Raw genomic sequence first — 21,150 nt, 5'->3', positions numbered from 1 at the left:
GAAAGAAAGCAATTGAGTTCTCTATGCAATTTAGTTCACAGCATTTTTGATGTATAATTATTGGAATAAAAATTTGTAATAACGCTAGAGAAGTTGTAAAGATAGCATACTATTTTGTTTTTCAGCTGAGTTAAACTATTGGTGTGAACTTGACTTTAAACCAATCGTAAGATTTTTTGATTAGAGAAACGCAATTGTTAAGGCCTGTTATTTTAAGAAGGCTATAGACTAAAAAAAAAAGCCCGAGCACTATTTAGCTCTTTAAACTGACTTTATCAGCAATTGAATTTTGTAAGCACTTCAATGATGCCTAAATCTGAAATTTTGTACACACGCAGACATATATATATATATATATATACATACATATATATATATATATATATATATATATATATATATATATATATATATATATATATATATATATATATATATATATATATATATATATATATATATATATATAAGTATAAAATTATGTTAAGCTAAATAAAATAAAGCTTTTACTTTAAATCAAATAGTAGTTGCGTTATTAGTAAAAGTCTTGAACAAACTTGTAAATGGCAAATCCTAAATCTTCACCCAATGCCTGAAACTTTTTTTTGTTTCTTCTATTAATGCGCAAATCAATTTGAACTGCGTCAATATTTCTCCCTGGATAACTTTTGTGTGATCCATAATGCTCTACTATATATCCCACATTTAAAGCAGGTTTTTCTTGGTGACTAAAAGAATTTACACTGTAGCCTTTCTCATCCATGTAATGTGCCAAACTTTTTTCCCCTTGAGTTAGTTCATGGAATGAAAGAGTTGTATGGTTAATTAAGCTATCTATTGATGACGATGTATTTTCTGACTCATTAAAAATTCCATAGTTAAATACTATCTCTGGACTGTGAAGGGATTTGGAGCTTCCGTGAATGTCTATCAGGATGCCTCTCTTGCCTTTGAACTTCTTCTGCGCTTTGTAAAGTAACTTATGAAAGCTATGCCAGGCACGTTTGGCTTCATCTACTTCAAACGTTCCAATTCCAGGTGGTAGATTTACGTTTACTCTGGATTGATGCAAATTGTTTATGATAACATGTGGACGAGAACCACTTAGCAACTCCAACTCATCGCTCAACATCTCGACTAAGTCATAAAAAAGATATTTACTTTATCGTATCTTTGATTCTTTAATCTCGTCACCGAGACCACCCAGTCCCGGCACAGACCGACTTTTTTTATTTATAAATGAACATGCAATGCTCCCAGGGACGTGTTTATTTGTAAATAGACAATGAATACTTACTCATTTCTGTAGAAAAGCAATCCTCATTATGTTCCGTAATTAAACATCGCGTAAAGTCTTTTTTGACACCTGCTGTTTTATTTACACAATGATGGTTATAAACGCATTTCTCCCCAATTAAGCAACCGGCATCTCTTTTTGAAATAGATTTAGGTTTAATTTGACCATTGTCCCCAGATACTAAAATGATTTGAGAGCTTCGATCTCCTTCAAGGTATTCGCTGAAGTTTGGGTTACCAATATATCTTCTCACTAAAAATTAAAATACTATATTTTTCCCTTTTCAATTACCTTTCCTTTTCATTTACAATATAACTATAGCATAACATATAGTTTTATGTGTTACACACACATTTTTACACACACACACACACACACACACACACACACACACACACACACACACACACACACACACACACACACACACACACACACACACACACACACACACACACACACACACACACACTCATACCCACGTACGCATACACATACGCACATACTTTTACACATAAATATACATGTGCATACACATACGCACACATAACTGATAAATAGCTTTTCAAGTCACCTTCTTTACAGGTAAATAAACTTGTGTGTTGCCCTAAAAATGAATCTTCGATGTTTTCTGTAGTGAGTACCTGGTATCCATCTTTTCTAGTGACTTCTAACACCATCTCTTTAATATACCCAACTTTATGTACTTCTCCATCAGCAACAGATATATTGAAGTCGAGGAAATCATGCAAAAAGTACGGATACTTTTGGAATACCTTTTTTATTAAAAGAGAAGACGCTTTTGAATCTTTTTCTCGCTCTTCTTGAATATTTTTTTTATTTATAATGCCATGATAACTTTTGCGACTTCTTATTTCCAAGATAAAAACTACTACAAAGATGATTATGGAGTATCTCGTTTTCGTCATTTTTAGCCAAAGCTCATATGAAGTCACGGTTAAATTTCTAAAAAAAAAAATTGTTATTTTACACGTGTTCGCTTTGTTTTATTAAAATCTATGTTTTATTTTACAGCAGATTTATTCGAGCGTAAAATGACATTCCGAAAACATTTAAAAACGTTATGTTCAAAGTACAGCGCAAATAATTAAGCATAAATTGACAAACTTAGTCTCAATGGAATTAAGGTTCTCAAATACTTGAGTAAAAAAATCCTTGCAATAAACATTCTGGCTTTACAAGTTATAAAACATTTTCTGCTCAAGTAAAATCTGAAATTTCATTGCATAAGTTAAGGTTCGCCTTGCTGATTTCTAACATTTTATTTTGCCTGAAACGGCGGCCTGTTTCTATGCGGCATCAAATATATGCGGACGTTATAAAAACCAAAATTTAAAGACGAAATCTATTTTAAACCAACAACGTACTACTATTACATATATATTGCTAATATAAAGCTAACCGAATACCAGCTATGCATGATCTATCAATGAACAATCTATCATAAACTTATTTTACTTTTTCAAACCCCTTATTTTTGATTGAATAAAGTTATAACTTTGATTATAACGGAAATACGTATAAATAATATATATAAAAAGTACAAATGCTAAAGTTTCATGTGCTTTTTCTCGGTTTCTCAAAGCGAAATTTGCAAAGGAAAATGGTTTTCGTTATTAATTTTCTAAATTCTAGACAAAAAGAAATTAATGATGATTTAAATATTTGTTACTTACTAAAACAATAAGGCCTTAACCTGCTTTTCAGTATGCTCCCTGTGGTTTATCCCTTAATTATTCATAAAAAGTTTTTAATAATGTTTTTTTTATTCAAAAAACAAATAGTATTTTTATATAATCCATATTTTGATTGTTAACAATCTAATGTTTCAGCATTATTCAGTTGCATAAAAACGTTTGAACTATGGCACTTGAGTTACAGCCAGTTATCCTTGCTGCTGGTGAAGGTTCAAAAATGTATCCTTTAACAGAAAATATTCCAAAATGTTTAATACCAATTGGTAATATGCCAATGATTTGGTATGTGGTTAACCATCTTGAGCGTTCTGGTTTTCAAGGTAACAATCACAAAAACTATTTTCAGAAAGATAAGTTATAAGTTGCTTGTAATCATGAAATAGTTATTTTGAACTGTACAGTTATGCTCATATATACATTACTTTAAATATTTTTGCTATAAAATCTGCATTATCTGATAAAATGAAAATGAAAAGCACATAATTTTTTTTGTCTTTAGAGTGACAAGAAAATTTTGATTCCTAAAATTTCAGATCTTTGTAATATGATTATTAAAGGCATTACTAAACATTTTATGACAACACATATACATACTCTATTAATAATATTAGTGTCATTTTTTATTAAAACTCTTTTAAATTCACAATATTTTAGATTTCATGGTTGTGGTCCGTTCTAATGATGTTGGGATGGTTCAGCAAACCTTGCAGTCATTGTGCTTATCAAGCAGTACATTTGATTTTATCAAGTTGCAAGATGATGAAGACTTGGGAACATGTGATGCGTTAAGGTTGTTGAAGAATAAGATTAAAGTAGGCATACTAAGTATTTTAATGTTTTAATATTTAAGAGCTGCAAGATGTTGACTTAGATCTTAAAAGAAATTTTATATAATTTAATTGCTTCGAAAGTCTCAAAACTGTCAACAGTTTTGTCTGAAAATACATACAAAATTTTTAAAGAAACAATATTAATATGTATGTATGTATGTATGTATGTATGTATGTATGTATGTATGTATGTATGTATGTATGTATGTATGTATGTATGTATGTATGTATGTATGTATGTATGTATGTATATATGTATGTATGTATGCATATTGCTGTTTTGAGTTGTATTATGTTGAAATGAAAAATCTCATGCTTGTATAAGAGTGCTCAATATCATCTGTAAATATTGCAAAGTATACATATGTAAAACCATACAGTATATATATATATATATATATATATATATATATATATATATATATATATATATATATATATATATATATATATATATATATATATATATATATATATATATATATATATATAGTTCTTGGACCAGTTGTTTACTCACCAATGTTTTCTATTAGCTTCTTCAAAGGTAATGAGTTGGGTTCAACAATCATTAATATGCATTAAGCATATTAATTGTTTAAGAGGTCCTCTAAGATTTAACTCATTTCCTCTAAGATTTAACTTAATTTTCTTGATTACTCCATAACTTTTAACTGCTTTGATATTTTTTCCATTAGAGGCAAGTGCAAGTAATGTTGTTTCAGAGCTACTGGCAATAATTACAGAAAATGTTTCTCTTACAACATCATCTGAACTTTCTGATGTGGTAACATGTACAATCTAATATTGTAAGCAAAAAATCCTAAAATCTTTTAACTCAGCATTTGTAATCAAACAGACATCCACTAACTTTGCAAAGCTCTGGGCTTCTATTTTGCGGAACATTTGTGGAATTGAATTCACTATCACTATTTTTTTCCTTTTTACCCTTAATATAGTTCCCATCAATATCTTTATGATCTGAACTATTTTTCATTTCCAAATTTTCTGAAACATCTTATGCAAACACCACTGCATTCACCCATTTTTCTTGTTTCAGTTTTATACTTCTCAGCTTTCCATTTTTTTCTTCCTCCAGTTTTTCCAGCTATTAAAACTGGATCATGTTTTCCAATCAACCAAAACAGCCAAAATAAAAAATTGATTGGAAAATCCCATTCAATTATAGGGATCTTACAGTAAATAGGTCATTTACAATCTGTTATCATCACCACTTCAACATCAAAACACTTCCATGGACACATCAAATAGGCTAAAAAAACTTGATGAGCCTTCTTTATATGTCTTAGATGTTCTCTTTGTTTCCAGATACTCTCATAGGTTGTTCCCTTTCTCAATAAGTCTTAATAATTTTTTCACTATGCTGTTAAATGCAATAGCAAGTATGCTGTTAGTTTTAATGTATTTTGATCAATTCAGTCATTCGGTTGATACTTCCAGTAAAGGGAGAAGTATCAAACTGTCAATGTCATTAACAGTTTGATACTTCTTCCTTTACTGGTAGTAACAAAATCCCATTAAAATTTTGGTAGTATATGTTTTGTAAGTTCCTTAGGAAAACCAAATGCAGAATGTCAGCTTTTACTTCTTGTACAGAGTTAGCCATGGTTTAGCAGCAGATCACAATCAATCATAGTCTGTAAAAGGTTTCATATCAATTTGAAGTTCATTACTAGGTAGATGCTATTAGTAAAAATAGTTGGATAATAGATACTATTATGGCTGTAGAATGAGCATGAGAGAGGTTATCATATAAAATGATGCTCAAATTTAACAAATGCATATATTTTGTAACAATATGTTTTACATGACCACTTATAGAAACATTGATTACATATGATTACATATATACATATGACTATATATACACACAACTTTATTTGTACTTAAATTTTAATACTGTCATCAATAATCTGAATTGCCCCCTAAACCAACTTTGCCTAATTGAAAACACCCTAATCACATTTAGTTGTTTAATATCGCAAGGTACAAAAATGACACTGAGTTATCAAAGGAAGTGTAGCATATAAAACAAAAAAATGGAAAGCTATCAATTAAAGGGAGAAATGTCAGCCTTACCAACCAACCACAAGAAGATTCGCCCTATGCTTAAATGAAAAAACAGAAATTGCCATCAATAGGGGCAGAAATTTATTAAACAAAAAAACAAGAACTGGTAAGCTAGTGCAGGCATATGAATAAAGTATTCCTGGGTCATTCAACAGTAAAGACTAATGTGAAGCCATTAATGAGAACAATTCATTTTTTATTTTTTTCTATTTAAAAGCTTTTTTATTTCTTTAACAATTTCTTTTGTAACAGTTTTATTCATTAAGCATTTTGGCTGAAGATTGCTGGTTTATTAATATGAAACTTTAAGTACCAACAAAAATGTCATCCTTCACTATATTTTCAGTATAATTGCTCTAGCCAATCAGCTATTTAGCATACACATATATGTTTTCATTTATGCTTTTTTTTTTTTTTATTTTTTTTTTTCTTCTAATTTTTTTACATTTAATGTTAAAAAAAATTCTAGTGTGATATACTTGTTGCAAGTTGTGACATGTTAACAGATGCACCAATTCATCGCCTTATTGACATTCATCGGGTGTATGATGCTAGCATTACAGTAATGTTATCAAAGCAAGTTGAACTTCAGCTAGAGAAAGATATTACAACAATTACCCAGCTTAAAGGGACATCTCATGCAGGTATTCAATCAAAAGATTTTTTACTTTTTAATGTTTTTCCACAGCCTAAACTTTTGATGTTCAGAATTTTTAAGATTTTATTAAAATTGAAAATATATACTCTAGACCTGCCTAGAGACTTAGAGTCTTAAAGTTCTTTATATTCTAAATAAAGAGTTTTTTAAGGCAATAGAGATGTTGTATCAATTGACATGCAAGAAAATCGGCTTTTATACTTTGCAAATGAAGGAGACATAGAGGCAGATAACATTGTTTTAAAAAAATCAATGATGAAAAGGTATTTTTTTAGTTTTAATTTTGTTTTTGATTTTTTTTAATCCTTAATTATCTATTGTGTTTCTTAGATGGGTAATACCTTAACAACTACGCAGATAATTTGGTTGATTTTATTTTAATGTAACCAGGTAATTGTAAAAAGTTACGTATTTAATTTTGTAGTTTTGCCAGGACTTGCTAGTAGAAATTAAATTGATTCACCATGATTAATTTCAACTGAAGGAGGAATTCACTTTGCACAAAAAAAGAACATAAAGATGGATTTTCCCCTTGGAGATCCAATTTTAAGAAATATGGTGGTGCTCCTGCATGAATTGTATAACACTCCATTAGTAAGCAGACAATGTTAAGCAAAGCAGTGAGTTTGGTCATGTAAATTCATTTTTGTAAAATCATTGTTCATTAACAAATACAAACAAAAATTATAAAAATGGCTGACTTTGAAGATGTCAGTTCTCAAAGAAAATCACATATCTGGGGATGTTTCTTGTAGAGCGAAACTGTAGGATAAAAAGCCTCATCACCTGCAAGAAAAACAGAAAACTCAGGTCAAATTTGACCAAGAGAAAGATCAATCAATAGCGAATCAATTGAGACCAACCAAAGGTTCCTCCTCATATTGATGCCTATTTTAAGAAAAACACAGAACCTTTTGGCAAGGTGATAAGCAATTCAATTGCAATAGGAAGCCTAATGTTCAATCAAATTGAACACTGCTCTCCTTAGAAGAGCATTTAAGTCAGGTTGTTACACAAAAGAAGATTGTTACACAAAAAATCCTCAAAATCTACAAAATGATTGGGATCAGTCTACAAAATAACAGAGAAAATCAAAAAGTATGATTGTCTCCATTGTACTGTTCCATTGGAATGTTTGGGATGTTATCAATTTAGTATTATCCCTAACTTTTTCTAAAATATTCAGAGCATCTAACATGTTCCCCTGACTAATTAAAGATTGTGATCTTGGCTAACCCTGTATCTTTCTATTGGAGCAGCTAAAGTTCAAATGAAATGATCTATTTATTTATGTCTTACCTCAATTAAAATGACTATTGAATATTTATGTAAGAAGATGCTCATCTTTTACTTGTAAAAAAAGTTTCTAAATATGCTTCTAAGATGCTAGAGATCAAGGCAGATCACTAAGAGTAGCTCTTCTTTAAAATTAGAATGCTGAATTCAAGAGCAATAAAATTCCAATCTTGTTCATTTGCTAAATTTCCTTGATGAGTAACAAGATGAATTTTGGTGTAAAAATAAAAAAAGTCCAAAATATTTGGCTGCTTTACTTCTTTCAAAGGTTGAATAACCCAAAGAAAGAAGGTGAAGAGATAACAGTAGATTTTGAAGTTGAAGTTACACTTGCAGCTGAGAACTGAGAACTGAGAAGATGAAAAAGTCTCTTATAGGCAAATTCAGTATGTTTATCCAAAAGTCATTGCATCAAATAAATCTTAATGATGATCTAAATATGTGAAGAAGGAGATTAGTGTTTTTAAAGCTTCTTAGGCAAACCCTGAAAACTTTGAAATTTTTTTCTAATTTGTGTTTTAGATTTATTAAAACTCAAATGTTAAAAATAAAGGGGAGTTAGTAAAGTTCAAAATCACATGTAATTTCTAGAGATTTGTGTTTTCTATCAAACATAAGAAACCTTTGTCATCATATTTACTTTTTAATGGTGCTTTGAAAAAATAAACTCATAAAATTCAAAATGTAAATTATTTTTTTTCAAAGCCACTTTATTTGCACTTTAACGTTTAGTATGGAAATATTTATTATTTTTAACATTCTTTAGAAACATTTCACAAATATTCATTATATTTTAATAGATATTCAAATTTAAAGCTAATGACAAATTTGGTGGATTGTCATTTGTACGTAATGAAGAAATGGGTTCTGGACTACATAGCCAGCAACAAGTATGCTTTACAAATTTTCACACACACACACACTCACACACAGAGACACATACACAAACAAGTATGCTTTACAAATTTTCACAACACACACTCACACACAGACACATACAGACACACAATTTACTTTTTAGCTAGTTTAAAAAGAATTGCTTAGATTATATTCAATCTATTCTGTATAAGCATAAATATATATGTATAGTATACATACATAAAAGCTCATTACAGTTTTTTTAACATTCATTCAACTGCATAAAAGTTTAAATTTTAACAAGTATATAACTACAAATTTCATCTTTATTATTATTTTTTTTTCATATGTATATTTATATCATGTTGTTGAAGATGAAGTTTGTAGAAAAAACGATTTTTAATTTACAAATATAAAGAATTATTTTATTTATCAAAGTATGCACCTATATTGTCTATATACTTTTGCCATTTAAGTAACAAGTTGTTTATGCTTGTGGTATAAAACACTAGTGGACAATAATCAATGAATACCTGGAAGGCTATTTTTTCATTACTTTCTGAATAATAGTGAGGTCAAAGTTTCCTGTACAAAGTTCGGCAAACCAATTTGATACTGTCTGCTGCATAGTGATACTGTGAAGAGCCAAATAGGCTATTAATGGTTTGCTGGGTTTATGATGTCATAGATGCCACCTAAGAACTCATACTTCATAATGGTGTGAGTTTCTGACTGTTCCCTTTTCAACAAAAATATATTTTTTCCAAAGATTTTTTTTTTTAAAGCATATAGTGATTTCAATAAGCAGGCAAAATACTTAAATTTCCCACAAAACAAAACAAAACAGTAAAATTTTAAGCCAGTATTGAATAATAAGCTGTTAAAGTTGGCAATATTCTTAACAACAAATTTCATTTGTAATGACCTGATATCATTTGAGTGAATGTTTGCCTCTTAAAAAAAAGCTTCTCATTTTTATAAAAATTTTCATAAATTTTTTTAACATTTTTATGAGAATAGTAGTTACAGAATGTTCAATTTTTTGAAAATATTTCTTATTCATTTGGAACAAATGAAATTTTATTAAGTAGTGGTGACATTGTTCTATTGTGTTCTATTTTTAGTAAGCTGGAAAATATAAAGTCTGATGTTATTCCATTAATTGTCCGTAAACAGTTTTCAGTTCAGAGAAAGAATGCAAAAGATGCAGGGCGTGTCAAAACAGATGATGCTAAAGGTATAAATCATTCAAGTATTTCGTTATGTTTTACTAACATTTAACTTGTGATATTTGTAATTAACATTAAATTTGTGAAAACACAAGTTTGTCATGTGTTAAATTTCAATTTTAAAAATTAAGTAATGACTATTTGGTTTCAAAGGTAACTTGAACTTAATTGATAAATACAATAATAATATGTAAATATTTCAAGTTTTTGAGCAATAATTTGTGCATTTGTTTCTGTAAAGTTAAGGATCATTCACAAAATTGTGTGAGATTATGACATTTGACAAATTTACATTTTTTAACGGTGCATTTCACAAACGTGGTATTACAAAATCTTGTGTTTTTCATATACTATAATTTTCTGTTAACTTTTCAGTTTTTAGAGTTTTGTTTGTGTTTCATTGGTTTAATTTAATTTTAAGTAAACATTAAACTAATAAAAACTAGTTTAAAAAAATTGTTCCATTCATGGTTTATTATTATCCCTTTGTATTTCCAGAGACATTTTTATAAAGCATTGAAAACAATAATATTGCAATTAATTACCTTTACTACGATAAAACAAAATAAAAGTTGTAAGAGTTTTAATATGCATAATAAAATGGTTTTTGTAATTTATTACATGATTATTTTTAACTATTCCCTTCTTTTTTTCCCTACATAATTTATAAAGAATTTTATTTTAGATATTCATTCATTTCTCCCCAGTGGTAAAGAAAGTAAATATATAACTGAATATTCGAGTTATCAAGGCAGCTGCTTAAAAGATCCAATAAAATGTCATGCATATGTCAGTGATTCGTTCTGTGTTCGAGTGAACACTATTCCATCTTATGTTTTCATGAATCGACAAGTATAGTAAATTAATAACTTTTAAAGTAAAACAGAAGTATGCTGCATATACCAGTGCGTAAGTCAAGACTTTTATCCATTTAGAAATGGCTCAAAGGCATTTCTTTAAAACATAAGAAGATAATATTAATCTGTGGAAAATATACCTCAACTTATACAAGAATAGTAAAACATTATACTATTTTTTTTTTTAGCTAAAAATAAGAGATTGATTTATATACTAGATTGACTTATGCACTAGTATATATGGTATATGTCAAATAAAGAATGAAAGTTTTTGTTAAAAAAAAAAGCAATATTTTTTAACAATCTTCTCTCATTTTTTTTTTCTCTTTTAGCTCTCCAAACTAAAGGACATTGCTTCAAACCTAGAGTATAAAAGGCTGCACCCTACTGCTGTTATTAACGAAAAGGCTCAGGTAAAATCCTGTGGTTACCATGAGGATAACTGTTTTAGATTTATTAAGTCTGCTTGTGTCCATGAGATTATAGGTTAATTCAATTTCTAAAGATTAATATAATTATAGAATTTTTGAATTCCCATCAGTTTCTTTAGTGGTGGTGTTCCATTTTACCCCACCACTAAAGGCTATATAGTTATTATTTTTCTTTCTATTTTTCTTAGTGTGATTCATATTTTTTTCTGATATTTAACTAACACTTTTAAAAAGTTTATCTTCTAAAAGTTATACTAAATAATATGGAGTTAAACAGAATGTTTAATGTTAGTGCTGTGTGTTTAGAAAAAAAAAGTCTGGAAAAACTTTTAGAAATTTTATAACACAAAATAATGTCAGCATTTCAATTCTCAAATACCACACAATTAGCAAGTATTAATTGATTTGCTTTAAAGAAATTTGCCTCACTCAAATTGTAATGGAAATGTCACTCTTCCTACCAATCTCTTGTCCCATTGCACCCTTATTACTTTTGTTTACACCCCAGCCTCCCTTATTACTTTTGTTTACACCCCAGCCTCCCTTATTACTTTTGTTTACTAGATTGGAAATGATTGCTTAGTTGGAGATTCCACAACATGTGCACAAAATGCATCAATAAAAAAATCAGTGATTGGTAAACACTGTGTCATTGGTCCAAATGTACGCATTACAAACTGTATCATTATGAATCATGTTTCAATATCTTCAGGGTTAGTCTATAAATAGAAATAACTATATTTTAATTGATTTTTACAATCTCTATGAAGAAACGTGTTAGTGATAGTTTAATAAATATTGCAATCTTATTTTGTAGAAAGTATTTAGTTATCTTTAAAAAAAAAAGATTTTTTTTTGTAAAATTTGAATAAAGAGTTACCTAAATAAAAATGTTCTATGAAAGCTTATTTTGATTCTCACTCAGTTAAAATTGGTTATGAACTTTTCTTTTTGTGTTCAATACAATTATATATATATGTAATCAGTTGAAATGCAATTGATATGAAACTAAAATGTCTTGTGTGGATGATGCTCAAGACCTTATTTTGGTCTAAGAGTCAGATCTTGCTTTAAGTTAGTAGTACATAACAGGACAAATATCTAATCAGTATCTTATATGTATCATAGAAGCAACCTCCATGGTACTATAATTTGTGATAATTGCTATATCCAAGAAAACTCTTCACTCACCAATTGTCAAGTGAGTGCTGGACAAACAGTTAAAGAAAACAGTAAGATTTTTTTTTTACTTACAGTTTTTTTAACTGAAATTAATTATTTAAAATAAAAATAAAAAGTTTCAAATATTTTTTGATTTAGATTATTTTCTGTTTTACCAATAAAAGTAAAAGTAAAACATAAGTTTATATTTTATATTAAAATGTTGTTTGTTTTTCTTTATTTCAGCAATTTTAAAGAATGAAGTTGTTGTATCAGAAGAGATGGGATTTGAGGATTAACAATCCACAATTAGTGAAAATCTTAAATGAATATAATTTTTATAAAAGAGTTTAAAATTTTTCTATTTATTCATAGTTAAAAAGTACAAAAAAAAGCATTAATATTGTGAATATTGATGCTAATTTTTTATAATAAATGTTAATTTGTTATTTGTTATTATTTATAATTAGTTATTCTAGTTTGATATTGTTATATTTATGATAACATTTATTACATATGTAATAAAAATTATGTAATAAATGTTATAAAGTTTGAATCATTTGATATTTTAAAAATGAACTTTAAAACTACAATTTTCAAACAACTTTTCTTTTTTTAACTTTCGTTGGGTTATTGTTTAACGTGATGTTAACATTTTTTCTTTTATTGTTATCTTTAAGTTCTATAAAAATGAAAATGATTCATCAAGAGAGTGACCTTAGCTCTGAGGTAGAATCAAATGAATCTGATGTTGACAGTGAGGAGGATAAAAGTGAAAGTGAGGAGGATAAAAGTGAAATGCTTCGAAAAGAAATGGCTGATATTCCTCTAGGTGAAATTCAAAAGTTGCGCGAAAAATGTGGCCTTAAAAGGTATAATGAAGCAATTTTTGGAACCCAATCAAAAGAATCAGATAACAAGAAAATACAAACTAAACCAAAATTAGTTGGAGCTAAAACTAAACAAAAGAGTGCTCCTGAAGAAAAATCATCAAAGTTGCGAAACTTTTCAAAAAGAAAAATCACTAATCAGCCTAGAAAACTTCATCGTGATCCACGATTTGATGACTTATCTGGCAAATTTAACGAAGCAATGTTTGAAAAATCTTACTCATTTATTGAAGACTTAAGAAAAAAAGAATTAATATCTGTTAAAAAACAGCTTAAAAAAGTTAAAAACAAAGATAGAAAATCTGACCTTTTAAAACTTTTTAAAGAAATGGAAAGACAAAATAAAGACAGAGAAGAACTTAAAGTTCAGAAAGCCAAACAGAGAGAAATTAAGAAGAAACAATTTGAATTAATTAAGAGCGGTAAAAAAGTCTTTTTCTTAAAAAAATCAGAACGCAAAAAAATTCAACTTGCTGAAAAATTCAATGAATTGAAATCAACAAATAAATTAGAGAAATATATGAGCAAGAAGCTGAAGAGAAATGCTGCCAAGGAGAAAAAGAAACTACCGAACAAGAAAAACAATTTATAAGAATTATTATTTATAAGAAGAAAAGTTTGAAAATTCAAAAAGGGGAAGATGATATGTCAGATCTAATTGTTGAAAACATTTAAATCTTGTTATTATTTAAGTTAGAAAGTTTATTAGAAGTTTAAACTCTCGTACTAAAAAAAACTTACAAATTGAAATAGGGATTTTTTTAGATTTATTTAAGCCAAGAGTAAAAACAAACGTTTTTGAATTTAAATATTATACTATAAAAAAAAGGTAGTAACTTACAAGATTTATTAATTAATTTTTGGTGATGTTTAAGCAAACAAGTTTTATTCAAAATATAATCAAGGTTTACATAAAACAATATAAAACTAAGTAAAATGGGTGGGGATCAGGTTATTCTTGCAACTGCTGGGTATGATCACTCAATCAGATTCTGGCAAGCACATAGTGGTGTTTGCATGCGCACTGTCCAACATGCAGAATCTCAGGTAAATGCCATGGAAATAACACCTGATAGACAATTTCTTGCTGCAGCTACTTACCAACATGTTAGGATGTATGACATTCCTTCTACTAATCCCAGCCCAGTTATAAATTATGATGGTATTTCAAAAAATGTTACTGCTGTTGGTTTTCAAGAAAATGGCAAATGGATGTTCACTGGAGGTGAAGATAAATCTGTGCGAATTTGGGACACTCGAACAAGAAGTTTGCAGTGTCAGCATATGTTTCAGGTGAGATTTTATTATACAGAAAGTTTTTTTTTTACAAAATCTTACATTCTTTATTTGTGTGTGTATGTGTGCCTGTTACACACACATACGTTTAAAGTATTTTTGTGAGGTTAGAGTTAAGGAAACTCATAACTTAGTGCAGAAAAAGAGGATTTTTTTTGTTAATGACAATATGAATTGTTCTTGCTTTTGAAGTTCTGCAAAATCCTATTTCTTGGATGTGTTTGCATTCATTTGGGAATCAATTTCAGTTGTAGAGTTAGAGTAGAAGGTATTCAGGGTACTGTAAGAAGCTGTCTTATTTTAAAGCAGTATTTAGTTCAATAGAAGAATTTAACTCTTTTAAATGAATAGAAGAAAATATCTATTATAATAATGTCATAATATTTATAGTTACCATAATAGTAGCAACAGCAATTGATAATAATAATAATAATAATAATAATAATAATAATAATAATAATAATAATAATAATAATAATAATAATAATAATAATAATAATAATAATAATAATAATAATAATAATAATAATAATAGTAGTAGTAGTAGTAGTAGTAGTAGTAGTAGTAGTAGTAATAATAATAATAATAATAATAATAATAATAATAATAATAATAATAATAATAATAATAATAATAATAATAATAATAATAATAATAATAATAATAATAATAATAATAATAATAATAATAATAATAATAATAATAGTAATGATAATAATAATAATGATAATAATAATAATGATAATAATAATAATAACTAATAATAATAATAATAATAATAATAATAATAATAATAATAATAATAATAATAATAATAATAATAATAATAATAATAATAATAATAATAATAATAATAATAATAATAATAATAATAATGATAATAATAATAATAATAATAATAATAATTATAATAATAATAATAATAATAATAATAATAATAATAATAATAATAATAATAATAATAATAATAATAATAATAATTATAATAATAATAATAATAATAATTATTATTATAATAATAATAATAATAATAATAATAATAATAATAATAATTATAATAATAATAATAATAATAATAATAATAATAATAATAATAATAATAATAATAGTTAATAATTATAAAAAACCAAGATATCTCTTAAGTTTATATTGATATTTTTTTTCATTATTAAAATTTATCAAAAAAAAAAATTAATCTTAAGGTTAGTGCTCCAGTTACATCAGTATTTCTGCATCCTAATCAAACTCAACTTGTCATTGGTGACCAAAGTGGTGCAATCAATATGTGGGATTTAAAGACAGATCATAATGAGCAACTAATTCCTGAAACAAGTAAATATCTTTCTATGCTTTTTGCCATAACTGTGTCCATAATCCAGTAGGATACTGAGAAAAAGTCATTTATATTGAAATTTTACTAAGAAATTTTATCTTTTGTTGTTTATTATAAATTTTAACTTTTGTTATGTAACAAAAAAGGTGAACTGTTTACTTTACATTTATATACATTTTTACTAAACTTCCTACACAACTTTGCAATAAAATAGTTTTTCACATTAAACTTTTACAAATTAAAAGTTTCACACAACATTAAAAAAATAAAAATAACAGAAACAGAATAAAAATTTTCCTGATTTTCCATATTTACCTGCTACCTAACCCATTCTACTTAGAAACCAATTTAATTTTTGTTCAAAGCTCAGTTATTCGTAATTTTCTTTTTATCTTTTTATTCTAAACACATTATCACAGAAAGAGTAGCCTGTAAAGGGTGGTTAAATTTTAAGGGCCGATGTTAAATTTGAATAAAACACAAATTATTAAGGAATTTATTGTAACATCTTTTTATTATGATAATATGGTATGATTCAATTATGTATGGAATAAAATATCAGCCAAATGGGTGCCGTGACCTCGGCGGCACACCTCCATCCGATGGTGCAAATTTTCGATGACGCTGAGGCATAATTGAGGTTCTATGCCATTAATGTGCCGAATTATCTCATCCTTTAGCTCTTGAATTGTTGCCGCCAGCCCATAAACCACACCAAACAGTCACTCTTTGTGGGTGCATTGGTTTTTCGACAATCACTCTCGGATTAACATTCGCCCAAATGCGGCAATTCTGCTTGTTGACGAAGCCACTAAGGTGAAAATGGGCCTCATCACTGAAGATGATTTTCGTTAGAAATTGATCATCGATGGTTGCCTTTTCTTGCCACCATTCTGACCATTGACGACATTTGAGATGGTCAGTGGGTTTTAGTTCTTGGGTCAACTTCACCTTGTAAGCGTGTAAATGCAAGTCTTTATGCATAATGTTCATCATCGACGAGCGTGAGAGGTGCAATTGTTGGCTACGACGACGAGTTGATGTGGACGGCTCTTCAGCCACACTGTCGCGAACAGTAGTGATATTTTTGGCAGTACGAGCTGTACGAGCATGTGCTGGTCTTTTCACATCTCCTACAGACCCGGTTTGCTCAAATTTATGCACGATTTTTCCGATTGTACGCACATTTGGACGCTTAAATTGACAGAAAAACTCACGAAGTGCACGATATGCATTTTGATTTGAACGCCCATTTTCATAATAGGCCTGAATAACTTTAACGCGTTGCTCGATTGTGTAACTTTCCATGGTTCAAATTGAGTCAGTCTGAAATTGAGAAATGACACATTAAATACAGAAAAATAATTTACGTTTAGGTTTGGTTCACATTCAACATAGGCCCTTAAAATTTAACCACCCTTTATAAGCATGGGCTAAAAGCTTAGAATAGTTTAAATTAAAGATTATGAACCATTTGTTTATTTTATGGACTAAGCAGGTGAAATATGTGAAATATGCTATAAAATAATTTTTGCAAGCATTTTGTTGCTTTTGATGTTTTAATTATACGAAAACTATTATTTGTTTATCTAAGGGGCAATGATACAGTCGGTTGCAATAGATCCAGAAGGCAAGTTTTTAGCTTCAATAAATGACAAAGGCACATGTTATGTTTGGAGTCTAACTACTGGTCATAAAGAAGAAAGAACAATGTTTCATCCTAATCAAAAATTACCTGCTCATGTTAAGTATGGTTTAAAATGCTTATTTAGTCCTGATTCTAGTTATCTTGTTACGACATCAGCTGACAGCACGTTAAAAGTGTGGAATACATCAGATTTTTCCTTGTCAAAGACTTTAACAGACCCATCTGGCCGATGGGTATGGGACTGTTCTTTTTCTGAAGATTCTCACTATGTCATAACAGCAACATCAGATGGTATTGGAAGATTATGGAGCATTGATAAAGGAGAGGTTATTAGAGAATACACTGGACATCAGAAAGCAATTATCTGCTTAGCTTTTAAGGATGTTAAGTGTTGATATTAATTTTTTAAATTTCAGATTCAGTGAGTATATTTAACCAGAATGGAGCCTTCATTAGTAGAGTATCAAAGAAAACTTCCCCATCCTCATGTCTGTAACCCTGTGTGAGTTGCTATCTTAAGATTCTCAAAATATATTAGTTCTTTTGTATAGTTTATGATTTATCGAAATGAATATAGCTATTTTTGTTTTAGTGTGTAATTGGTTTGTTGATAAGTTATTTTATATTATTTATATATTTTATATGTGCAATTTCAGTAGAAACATACTTTTCATTTTATTTGTGAACTTAATAAAATTGTTTTTTTTTTTCTAAGAAATATTTTAGAGATGGGGTAGATGTTGTGGGTAGACTTATTACTTGTTTGAATTTAAAGATATAGTATTATAATGTAAAGATATAGTATTATAATGTAAAGATATAGTAATATAATGCAAAGATATAGTATTAAAATGTAAAGATTATTTAAGACCTTAAGGGAAATTTATGACTTAAATTTGCAGCTAGTTGGTAGAATGAAAGTATTGCTTGGAGGTGGTACTGGCTTTATTGGAAAGTATTTAAGCAAGGCACTTGTTGATCGTGGCCACAGTGTGGTTCTTATTTCTCGAACACCTAGATTTAAAGCTCTAACTTGGAAACAGCTTGAAACACAAAAAAGTTTACCAGACTGTGATGCCGTAGTGAATCTCTCTGGTGAGAATATATTGAATTTTAGGCGACGCTGGGATGATGAGTACAAACGAGATGTATATGAAAGTCGAATAGGCAAAAATCAGTTATTAGTAAATTTGATGTCTCAAGGTGAGTTAATTTTTTTTACAAACTGCAGTTGTTACCATTGCTGTCTTTTTTAAGAATAAAAAAAATTCTATACAGCAATCACACTAATATTGCTTAACCTAAAAAATTATATATTTTTTTGATTTTATGATTGCTGTTGTTTTAACTTACTTTTTTCATAACTTTTGTACTTGATCATTTTTTTATTGGCTTCATGTTTATGATGCTCATAATGTTATTGTACTTTTGAACTGGCATTTGTTATAACTTTTGTAATTTTCAAAAATATTCTTCAAATATCTTTAATGATCTTCTCAATGTATATGCTACTTTTAATTTTAGTTGTAATTAAGGTTATTTTTTTTTGCCAGCAACCAAAAAACCTAAAGTTTGGGTTTCTGCACATGCTGTTGGTTATTACCCGGTAACTGGTGCAGAGGATTTTGATGAAGACTTTGTACTTAAAAGCCCTAAATCATATTTAGAAAGTTTATGCAAAGATTGGGAAGATAGTGCTGTTATATCAAATGCAGAAAACATTCGTCACGTTGGAATCAGAGTTGGTGTTGTCTTGGGTCCTAATGAAGGCATCATTAGTCAGTCATATTGGCCTTTTTATTTTGGTTTAGGTGGCATCATTGGATCTGGAAAACAATTTTTTCAGTGGATACACATAAATGATATTGTTAATTTGTTTATACATGCCATTGAAAATGAACTGGTTTCTGGCTGTTTGAATGGTGTTGCACCAAATGCATGCACAAACTACACATTTACTAAGACTTATGGTGCTGTACTCCACAGGCCTACTTTGTTTCCAGTCCCTGAGTTTGTAATTAAGTTTTTAGCTGGTTCAGAGCGTGCTGATATTGTTTTGAAAGGAAATAAGATCATTCCAAAGAGAACATTGGAGTCTGGATTCCAATTTCAATACCCTGATATTGAAAGTGCAATGAAAAATATTTTGAAAAGTTGAAATGAGCTGTTGAAGATAAGAAGCAATTTATTACAAATATATTTTGTATTTTGTAATAACTACAGCTATACATAATTATTTTAACTATACTTATTGTAATTTTAGCTATATATTCTTTTAGTTATAGTTCTAACTATTACAATTGTAATTGCTTATGCTGCTATGAATATAGCTATTTACAACTAATAGAACTATACTTGTTAATAATCTTGTACCTATATTTATTTAAAATTATTATGATTATACTTTAATAAAGTTATTGTTATTGCTACATACTCTTATAATTGTTTTTTATAAATCTAACTATATATTTCACTTTTTGTCTTCTCTTTAATATTTTCGTTTCTTTCTAAACTGTTATAATTAATATTTGCTTTTTAGGAGGATATTTTGGAGGAGCATAAAACTTCTTTAATAAAAATGTATAAAAATAATATGTATATATATAATAAACATGTGTATAAAAATAATTGTCACATTCTATTCTCCTTAAATAATTACATTATGAGCAACTTTTCTGAATTTTGTTCTGTAATTTCCCTGCATTACCATTTATACTCAATACTAGTATTTAGTGTAAGGATTGTAGGTTCAGATTTATGCTTGGATGTTGCTGTTACAAAATCTTCTGTAGTTTCATGGCTATATTAGATTTTTAAAACAGCAACATAACCCTATGTTTTCATAGAAGGTTAGTAAGAAACAACCTTAATAAAATGAAGTTTTTTTTGATTTTTTATATCTTACGCTGTTATTAAGCACTGTTATTTATCTAATCATAAATATATATTGTTATTAAAAACTATATTATTTCCCCATATTTATTTTTAACAGTAAAATTTATTTATACAATTTCATTGTCAATTTCAGTAAAAGTACCATCAACAACAACCAAATAAAAGCTAAAGCCAAAATTAACTCCAAAATTATGGACTTTTTACTTTACCACTGGAAATAGTTTTAAAAAAACAATTTTTTATTTGTATGACCCTCTCTTTTAATGATATATACTTAGCAGTATGTATTTAAGAGCATATAAAATAAATTCTATTACTATGCACATAGCGGTAGCAGATTATCCTTGTTATCATTTTCAAAATGATTAAAAAAATTTAAAAATATATTTATATATTTCTCAAATAATTTTGGTGGCTCAAATAAAGAGCCCAAACTTTAAAGTCAGCACTTTTTGTATCTTTAAAAAAGATATGGACTGAAGATAATTTTGAAATAAGTTATATTTCCATTCGTTGATACTCACTTCTCTTCCAAAAATATTCAGGCATCTAAAATAAGTTCATAAAACAAAAATGGATTTAAGTAAAAAATGAAAATTTTTTGACAAAACTTGATCATGAAAATATGATCTTTAATGTAATATTTTGCAATACTCAAATAAATT

At 28.0% G+C, this 21,150-nt stretch overlaps 5 protein-coding genes across 5 annotated transcripts; 4 read left to right on the top strand and 1 right to left on the bottom strand.

The window, feature by feature from the left end:
• Positions 1-478: 478 nt before the first annotated feature.
• LOC145192272 (uncharacterized) lies at positions 479-2,329 on the bottom strand. Its single transcript, XM_080069486.2, has 3 exons — positions 1,872-2,329; positions 1,298-1,549; positions 479-1,137 (listed from the first exon to the last, which is right to left on the bottom strand). Exons 1-3 carry the CDS (start codon positions 2,224-2,226, stop codon positions 536-538), a joined length of 1,209 nt encoding a protein of 402 aa, XP_079925612.2. The 5' UTR covers positions 2,227-2,329; the 3' UTR covers positions 479-535.
• An 814-nt stretch (positions 2,330-3,143) lies between these two features.
• Positions 3,144-12,779, top strand: LOC145192257 (translation initiation factor eIF2B subunit gamma-like). The gene is made up of 11 exons (XM_090095970.1): positions 3,144-3,335; positions 3,670-3,827; positions 6,403-6,577; positions 6,743-6,854; positions 8,688-8,777; positions 9,870-9,982; positions 10,660-10,826; positions 11,164-11,244; positions 11,827-11,975; positions 12,391-12,494; positions 12,670-12,779. Exons 1-11 carry the CDS (start codon positions 3,182-3,184, stop codon positions 12,720-12,722), a joined length of 1,356 nt encoding a protein of 451 aa, XP_089952096.1. The 5' UTR covers positions 3,144-3,181; the 3' UTR covers positions 12,723-12,779.
• A 234-nt stretch (positions 12,780-13,013) lies between these two features.
• LOC145192056 (ribosomal RNA processing protein 36 homolog) lies at positions 13,014-13,905 on the top strand. Its single transcript, XM_080069192.2, has one exon. The coding sequence runs from the start codon at positions 13,069-13,071 to the stop codon at positions 13,903-13,905; it is 837 nt and encodes a 278-aa protein (XP_079925318.2). The 5' UTR covers positions 13,014-13,068.
• A 142-nt stretch (positions 13,906-14,047) lies between these two features.
• On the top strand, positions 14,048-18,281 carry LOC145192054 (target of rapamycin complex subunit lst8-like). Its single transcript, XM_090095975.1, has 3 exons — positions 14,048-14,606; positions 15,812-15,941; positions 17,537-18,281. Exons 1-3 carry the CDS (start codon positions 14,250-14,252, stop codon positions 17,983-17,985), a joined length of 936 nt encoding a protein of 311 aa, XP_089952101.1. The 5' UTR covers positions 14,048-14,249; the 3' UTR covers positions 17,986-18,281.
• Positions 18,282-18,383: 102 nt separating this feature from the next.
• LOC145192055 (epimerase family protein SDR39U1-like) lies at positions 18,384-19,974 on the top strand. The gene is made up of 2 exons (XM_080069190.2): positions 18,384-18,793; positions 19,144-19,974. The coding sequence occupies exons 1-2, from the start codon at positions 18,505-18,507 to the stop codon at positions 19,746-19,748; spliced, it is 894 nt and encodes a 297-aa protein (XP_079925316.2). The 5' UTR covers positions 18,384-18,504; the 3' UTR covers positions 19,749-19,974.
• The last annotated feature ends 1,176 nt before the right edge of the window (positions 19,975-21,150 follow it).

Source organism: Hydra viridissima, unplaced genomic scaffold (genome assembly GCF_058129835.1).
Source record: "Hydra viridissima isolate aposymbiotic clone 2 unplaced genomic scaffold, HvirCarnegie_v1 scaffold_1, whole genome shotgun sequence".
NCBI lineage: Eukaryota > Metazoa > Cnidaria > Hydrozoa > Anthoathecata > Hydridae > Hydra > Hydra viridissima.
The sequence above is the reverse complement of the archived record's forward strand: the minus strand, read 5'-3'. Positions and strand labels throughout refer to the sequence as shown.

Excerpts from the sequence above, each read along its gene's own strand:
- LOC145192257 (XM_090095970.1), top strand. The coding sequence starts at position 3,182 with ATGGCACTTGAGTTACAGCCAGTTATCCTTGCTGCTGGTGAAGGTTCA. Across the intron at positions 6,578-6,742 it reads TAAAGGGACATCTCATGCAG|GCAATAGAGATGTTGTATCA; the intron begins GTATTCAATCAA and ends GAGTTTTTTAAG. Across the intron at positions 11,976-12,390 it reads CATGTTTCAATATCTTCAGG|AAGCAACCTCCATGGTACTA; the intron begins GTTAGTCTATAA and ends TATGTATCATAG.
- LOC145192055 (XM_080069190.2), top strand. The coding sequence starts at position 18,505 with ATGAAAGTATTGCTTGGAGGTGGTACTGGCTTTATTGGAAAGTATTTA. Across the intron at positions 18,794-19,143 it reads AGTAAATTTGATGTCTCAAG|CAACCAAAAAACCTAAAGTT; the intron begins GTGAGTTAATTT and ends TTTTTTTGCCAG.
- LOC145192272 (XM_080069486.2), bottom strand. The coding sequence starts at position 2,226 with ATGACGAAAACGAGATACTCCATAATCATCTTTGTAGTAGTTTTTATC. Across the intron at positions 1,550-1,871 it reads TTTATTTACCTGTAAAGAAG|TGAGAAGATATATTGGTAAC; the intron begins GTGACTTGAAAA and ends TTTAATTTTTAG. Across the intron at positions 1,138-1,297 it reads TTGCTTTTCTACAGAAATGA|TCGAGATGTTGAGCGATGAG; the intron begins GTAAGTATTCAT and ends TTTATGACTTAG.
- LOC145192056 (XM_080069192.2), top strand. The coding sequence starts at position 13,069 with ATGTTAACATTTTTTCTTTTATTGTTATCTTTAAGTTCTATAAAAATG.
- LOC145192054 (XM_090095975.1), top strand. The coding sequence starts at position 14,250 with ATGGGTGGGGATCAGGTTATTCTTGCAACTGCTGGGTATGATCACTCA. Across the intron at positions 14,607-15,811 it reads AGTGTCAGCATATGTTTCAG|GTTAGTGCTCCAGTTACATC; the intron begins GTGAGATTTTAT and ends ATTAATCTTAAG. Across the intron at positions 15,942-17,536 it reads GCAACTAATTCCTGAAACAA|GGGCAATGATACAGTCGGTT; the intron begins GTAAATATCTTT and ends TGTTTATCTAAG.